We start from the raw sequence: 6855 nt of genomic DNA, 5'->3' as shown, positions 1-6855 counted from the left end.
TGGAGTGTGGGTCTTTCATGCACCCGTGCAGGCACGCACACACACACACCAGATGCATGAACAACCAAGAGACGTGTTGCGCGCACATATTCTTTTGAACGCGGAGCTTTGTCATACAGTGCGCTAAAGAGCATGTCGCATGCCGCACGCGCCTCTTGGTGGTTCGTGGATCTGGTTTGTGTGTGTGTGCGTGCGTGAAACAAAAACACGCGGTGTAGCGGAGGCTTTACGGTTACTTAACCGTGACATTTTAAAGCGCGGTTAATAGTGAAACCGGTTAATCGCTGCATCCCTACTGGTAACATGCATTATTTTATTAAACTATGCATAGTTTAAAGTAGCATATAATGAGATGAGTGCCATGGCTATTTACTTTTGACACGTTTATTGTCTTCTAGCTTCCCTGACCTGGGGACATGATGTCAGACCTTTATCTTCTCTCTCTCTCTCTCTTTCTCTATTACTCTCTATCATTCTCTATCACTCTCTCTCTCTCTCTCTCTTTCTCTGCAATGTCTAATGACCTGCACATTCTCGATGACGTTCTGAAGTTGTGTTTGACTTGACGCGAAGCTGCTAGACCTCGGAAGATAATGCGCATGGTATTAAAAACGCGTTGTGCAATTTCGTATTTAAGAGCATGAATCCTAACTTTCATAGGAATGAAACACTCACTTCGCATCAGTGGAAAGTGGTCGCTTAAATATGACCAGGGGTTTCTTTCATAAGAATTGAACTGAGGTGGGTCTGCATTAGCGCACCTGTCTCGTCCGTCTCCATGGTTCTTTTTCCACATTTCCCCACCCATCAATCATCCGTTGCGCGTCTTTTCACCTTGCCTTTTTTAAAATATTTTTTACTCAGTAACGGATATGATTTAAAATGTAGCGAAGTACAATACTTTAAACAAAACATACCTAAGTAAAAGTTAAGGTACAGATTTTAAAAACTACTCAAAAAAGTAAAAGTACACAAAAAACTACTCAATTACAGTAACGTGAGTAAATGTAATTTGTTACTTTCCACCTCTGCCTGCAACATAATTGTGGCATGTGTAGTTCTCCATAATACTGCTATAATTAGAGGGGTACAACACCCTGCCCTACACATACAAGACCCGGAGGAAGACCCCATCCACCCTGCAGATTTCCAGGATGGAAGGGTACTTCGAGACCTATATGCTGCAATTCTTTCTCTTAAATTAACCACCAACACTCCAAAAAATAAACACAAATCACAATTTATTTGGTCTTCTTTATTTCCTACAAATTTAAAAGCAATTATTAGATTACAGTGTTCTTCCAACACTTCCTACAATTTACCCCTCACCATACACTCACCTCTACAGGGCTTAAAGTAATCCGGCCGGGGGCCGAATTACCGGCTTGAGGGCAGGTCCGGCCTCCGGCGCAGGCAAAATTTATTTGTCAGGCTGCAAATTAACGTACACTCAGAAGCACTTTCGGCCGCAAACGCGCTTGAAAAAAACGAGCGCGTCACTTTCTGTTATGAGGACGCCTACTGCGCGGCTAAATTTGAAAAAACGAGCCGGTAATAAAAACCGGTCTCCTTCAACCTACCACCTTGATTCAAGAGTCACAGCCGTCACAGCCAATGGGAGCATGATATTAGGTTGTCTTAGCCAATTGCTAGAGAGGAGGGCGGGTCTTGTGCAGGAAGTGAACGCAGTTCGCTTGTACACGCTAGGGAGAATGGAGAATGTAGTTTATTAAACCAGGACAAAGTACAGCGGCATTGGAAAAGAAAGTACAAAACAAGTGGCGCTGGGCATGGCTTGAGGAAAAAGGACAGGACAAGAAGGCTTTGGGGACGTGGTGCAGCAAAATTCCGGAGCCTGGAGCTTGTTTTTGCATAGTTTGCCACAAAAAACTTCACTATGCCACTAGCGGTAAAAAAACACTTGTCCGTCACGATGGAGATAAGACGCACAGAGCTTCCGTGCACAGTCTACAGCATACGACCACGTTACCTGGAGCAGAAACTACGGCAACTCCTCTTACCTCTTTCACTGACCGTGTGTGTGAGCAAAAGTTAAGACTGTGTGCATTTATAACTCAACACGACTTATCGTTCACAATTTCACAACAGCTGGTGGATCTATGTAAAAAGTTGGCGGAGGACAAAACTGCTTTATCTAAACTGTCTCTTTCGAACCAGCAAGTAAGCTATTTACTGTAAATACACATGGCCTCGCTTTACAATTCAAAAAAAATCTTTCGGACAAACTCGAAAAAACTGTGTTTTCTCTGAACATTGACGAGTCGACAAACAACAATGTAGACAGAATATTAAATGTGTTGGTCAGATTTTTCGACGAGGAAAGTGGAACGATAACAACACAGCATTTGGCAAGCAAAATGGTAAATGTGGCAACAGCTCCTATTCTTATGGAAGAGCTAGGGGATATTTTAGCTTCGTACAAACTTGAATGGAAGCAAGTTATAAGTATCCTTATGGACAACTGTGCTGTCATGCGTGGAAAGAAGGGGGGCGTGGAGGCCTATGCACGCAAAAAAAATCCCTGTCTACTAGACATATCAGGAGACACCGTTCATATGGTCTCAAACAGCGCTAAAGCCCTACTTAATCCATTTGGCACAGAAGTACAGGACTTTTGTTCAGATATTTATTATGACATTGAAAAGTCTCCAAAGCAAAAAGAGATCTTTTCAGAATACCAAAGTCTCTTGCACAAACCCCAAAAGAGCTTGGTCCGACCAATCAGCAGCCGGTTTCTACAGATGCTTGATGTATGCAACAGGGTGAATGAAGTCATGGATGCCTTGGTTGTCTATTACTACCATCTTATTCCACCAGATGAAGAACATAACTACAGGTAATATTATGTTTTACTTTATGTATAATTTTGGAAAATAATTAATTTATTACTTTGTTTACAGACTTTCTTACAAGGATTTGGCATATTAATTAATCAGGGATACATGTTTTTGCTTCAGATGGTTGCTAGCTGAAGTACTGGAGAGAAATGCAGTGTCAGTTGAGGAAAGGGCAAGAATAAAATTTCTGCAACAGCAACAAGCCAAAGCCTACCGAACACAGGCAAACAAAGACAGGAAGTCACGATTATTAGAGCTTTTTACAGACCATGAAAGATTGAGAGTAGTGATCGACATCTTCAGAGGTATTTTGATTAAGAAAGTGTAAATGACTAAATGTACATAAATGTAAGAATACTTGGAAGGCACTGAATGAGGATGATTATTCACTTGGAGAATTTTGTTTGTGCTTGTTACATTTTAAGTATTTTATTCTGCATATAGCGAATTGGAATTCACTACATATGTCCATGAACATCAGTTTTGAGTCATTATATTTTTCTAGTGTAGAATATGTACGTTTATTAACTAATTCTTATTTTATAATGATGTTTAATTAAAATGTCCTCTCTTGTGTACAGGAGTTCTCCTAACATTCCAAAGTTTCCTCAAAAAACTTCAATATGAGAAACCAATGGTGCACTTACTTCACACAGAGATGGTGGCTTTGGTTAGAGAGCTGCTCAGTAAGTTCATGAAGCCTGAGTCCATTGGCCTAAGTGCAAAAGACATCCTAAAGGTCGATGTTCATTGCAGAGACTTGCACTTGTCGGACAAAAGGCTCTCTGTTGGACAATTCTGCTTCTCTAAACTGAACAAAGCACGATTGGAGAAAAAGCTATGGGTTCCAAGTATCTATTCTAGTCTGAGAGAAGGATACATCAGAGCAGCAGCATTTCTGCTAAAAAACCTTCCACTGAATAATAAAATAATCACATCACTGTCAGCACTCAGTCCAGCTATATTGCAGGAGGACTCAGTTTGCACTGCATTTCTTACATTAGGCACGGCTTTGCCAAATGTTGTGGCACCAGAAGACCTAGGGAAACTCAATGAGGAAGTACGGGCCTATCAAATTGATGGTGAACTGGTTGCCCGTGCTCATCTATATAAAGATGAGGAAATTAGTTTAGATGTTGGTTGGTGGAGCCCCATTGTGGCTATGAAAAATGATGAGGGAGATGAGAGATATCCAGTCCTTAACATGCTGGTAAAAGCTTTACTTAGCTTATTTACAGGACCTCTGGTTGAGGGATCTTTCAATCAAATGGATGACATTTTTGAGTTGGATAGATGTTGCATGAATATTGAAACGTATGAGGGCCTGGCAATAGTCAAATCCAGTTTAAAAGCAAGACGGATGACTGCTGCAAATATGACAATAGATCAACCAATGAGGAGAACATGTCTGTTGGCATATCAAACTTATCAGACACACCTGAATAGGAAAAAGGAAAGGAATCAGGCAGAGGCAATGAAAAAACTGAGTGAAGCAGTCAGAGCCAGCTCTTCTGCACCCAGTGCCAGCCCTTCTGCACCCAGTGCCAGCCCTTCTGCACCCAGTGCCAGCCCTTCTGCACCCAGTGCCAGCTCTTTTGCACCCAGAGCCAGCTCTTGTGACCCAGTGCCAGCTCTTCTGCACCCAGAGCCAGCTCTTCTGCACCCAGTGCCAGCTCTTCTGCACCCAGTGCCAGCTCTTCTGCACCCAGTGCCAGCTCTTCTGCACCCAGTGCCAGCCCTTCTGCACCCAGTGCCAGCTCTTCTGCACCCAGTGCCAGCTCTTCTGCACCCAGTGCCAGCTCTTCTGCACCCAGTGCCAGCTCTTCTGCACCCAGAGCCAGCTCTTCTGCACCCAGAGCCAGCTCTTCTGCACCCAAAGCCAGCTCTTCACTGCAAATGATGAAATATAAGGTAATAAATGCTTGAATTAAGTGTTTTTTATCTTGAATTGAATACATTTTAACTGTCTTAAAACAAGATTTGCAGATGGGACAAACCTTTTAGTCTTATTTCAAGTGCAGTTGCAATGTATTTCTCAATCCAAAGGACAATTTTGCTTGTCCAACTAAAAAGTCAAAATACTCAAATCAAGAAAATGTTGCCTAATTCAAGCAATTTTTGACTAATGTTTTGTCACTTTTTGCAGTGTTCTGCAGCCAAAGCCAGCTCCTCAGCAGCCAAATCCACCTCCTCACTGCAAATGATGAAATATAAGGTAATAAATGCATGAATGAAGTATTTTTTATCTTGATTTAAGTACAGGTTGACATTTGCCAATGGGACTCACAGTTTAGTCTTATTTTAAATGCAGTTGCAATGTATTCCTCATTCTGAAGAATATTTTGCATGTCCCATTAGCAAACCTACATTTTGTCTAATTCAAGCAATTTTATTTCAAGACTTATTTTTTGTCACTTTTTGCAGTATTCTGCAGCCAAAGCAAGCTCCTCTGAGTCCAAAGCCAGCTCCTCTGAGTCCAAAGCCAGCTGCTCTGAGTCCAAAGCCAGCTGCTCTGAGTCCAAAGCCAGCTGCTCTCCACCCAAAGCAGCCATGACCTATTCAACTGAAGTACTTTCTGTCAAAATTTTGAAAAGAAGATGCTTAGATCGCTTAAAAGACTTCATTTATAGCCCAGAAACGCCAAAAAACAGAAGAAAAATTAGATTTCGAATGATAAATAGCCTTTTGAGTTGCACTAAGATTGTTATACATTACAGTATTACGCTACACTAGTTTGTATACACTATATGTGCATTTATTGGTTTGATGCACTTTTGTGTTTTTTATGTTCTCTAATTGATAGAAATGCCTATTTAAGTTGGCAAAGATTTCTGTTTTGTAAAAGCATCTAAGAATGTTTGTACATTTCAGAATGAGCAATGTTGAGTGCACTTTATGCTGTTTGCACATTACAAAGAAACCAATGGTGAATGCACTTTGTCATTAACATGTTTCAAAGCTAGCAGTTCAATAAATGTTGGCACAAACTTTCATGTTATGTTATTTTCTTGACACAGTAAGCCTAGTACTGCGTTGAAAAAAATGACTGTGGTGTTGCTCATAGAATTGGTTAATAGAAAGAACAGGATTGGTAAAGTCCTGGCTGAACCACAGAAAGTTCAGGCTCAGGATTTTTTTTCACTTTAAGCCCTGCCTCTAGCTTGTGTTTTAAGATTTCAATTTCCAGATCTGATTTTAGGATCTGGCGATCCAAGTACATCATTTCTTTGTTAGTCTTCTCAATTTGTTTTAGAAGATGAATCCTATATAACTCCTTTGCTGGCAACTGAAAATGCATTACAATTAAATAATGTTCAACCTAAATTCAACACAATTATAGTCTGGAACTTTAATGTACATCACTGAACTGTGTTCATATGTGCAGAAGAATTTGATGGATGATCCTCCTCCTCCTCCTGTTCCTCCACACTCTTGGGGGGATGGAGAAGAAAAGAATGTGCATTTATACTTATATATTAAGATTCTGTAGCTTCTCTACACAAAAATGTAATGACATGCGAATGTGTAGACTGCTTGGGGTACACACATATTAACATTACCTCTATAGGCCTCTCTGTGCCTGCAGAAAGGGTTTCATCATCCCCACCATCCTGAGAAGATGAGCATTTGGTTTAGCACACTTTATAATACAACTTGTCATAATTTCTGGTATTGAGTAGGCTACTTACAACTGCCTGGGGTTCTGCTGAAACTGGAATCCCACCAGAATCTTTTGAGACCGATGTAAACAACACAAAGTTAAATAACAGGAAATATATAAAACACACATACACACACACACACGTAGGCCTCTTAAATTATATGAAGGCATTTGTGTCCTGGGGAGTTACTGGCTCTGATAAGCTTCCTCCAGGAAAGCGCCTTCCAGAATTTAGGCTCAATGCCATTTCCTCAGCAGTTGTCAGAGGTGGTGGTGCAGGGCCTCCCCCTGGGCTTCTGCCTTCTTTCTGTTGGCTAAATAGAAGTCAAAGGAGAA

The 6855-nt window shown here is 41.0% G+C and overlaps 1 protein-coding gene across 1 annotated transcript; it reads left to right on the top strand.

Annotated features, from left to right (window-relative positions):
• The first annotated feature begins 612 nt into the window (after positions 1 to 612).
• Positions 613 to 5344, top strand: LOC129438790 (uncharacterized). Its single transcript, XM_073859420.1, has 5 exons — positions 613 to 2857; positions 2979 to 3163; positions 3440 to 4769; positions 5005 to 5073; positions 5283 to 5344. Exons 1-3 carry the CDS (start codon positions 2379 to 2381, stop codon positions 4756 to 4758), a joined length of 1983 nt encoding a protein of 660 aa, XP_073715521.1. The 5' UTR covers positions 613 to 2378; the 3' UTR covers positions 4759 to 4769; positions 5005 to 5073; positions 5283 to 5344.
• The last annotated feature ends 1511 nt before the right edge of the window (positions 5345 to 6855 follow it).

This window comes from Misgurnus anguillicaudatus, chromosome 21 (genome assembly GCF_027580225.2).
Source record: "Misgurnus anguillicaudatus chromosome 21, ASM2758022v2, whole genome shotgun sequence".
Classification (NCBI taxonomy): Eukaryota; Metazoa; Chordata; class Actinopteri; order Cypriniformes; family Cobitidae; genus Misgurnus; species Misgurnus anguillicaudatus.
Note: the sequence above shows the minus strand (reverse complement) of the source record. Positions and strands in the feature narration are given on the sequence as shown.

Excerpts from the sequence above, each read along its gene's own strand:
- LOC129438790 (XM_073859420.1), top strand. The coding sequence starts at position 2,379 with ATGGTAAATGTGGCAACAGCTCCTATTCTTATGGAAGAGCTAGGGGAT. Across the intron at positions 2,858-2,978 it reads GATGAAGAACATAACTACAG|ATGGTTGCTAGCTGAAGTAC; the intron begins GTAATATTATGT and ends TTTTTGCTTCAG. Across the intron at positions 3,164-3,439 it reads AGTGATCGACATCTTCAGAG|GAGTTCTCCTAACATTCCAA; the intron begins GTATTTTGATTA and ends TCTTGTGTACAG.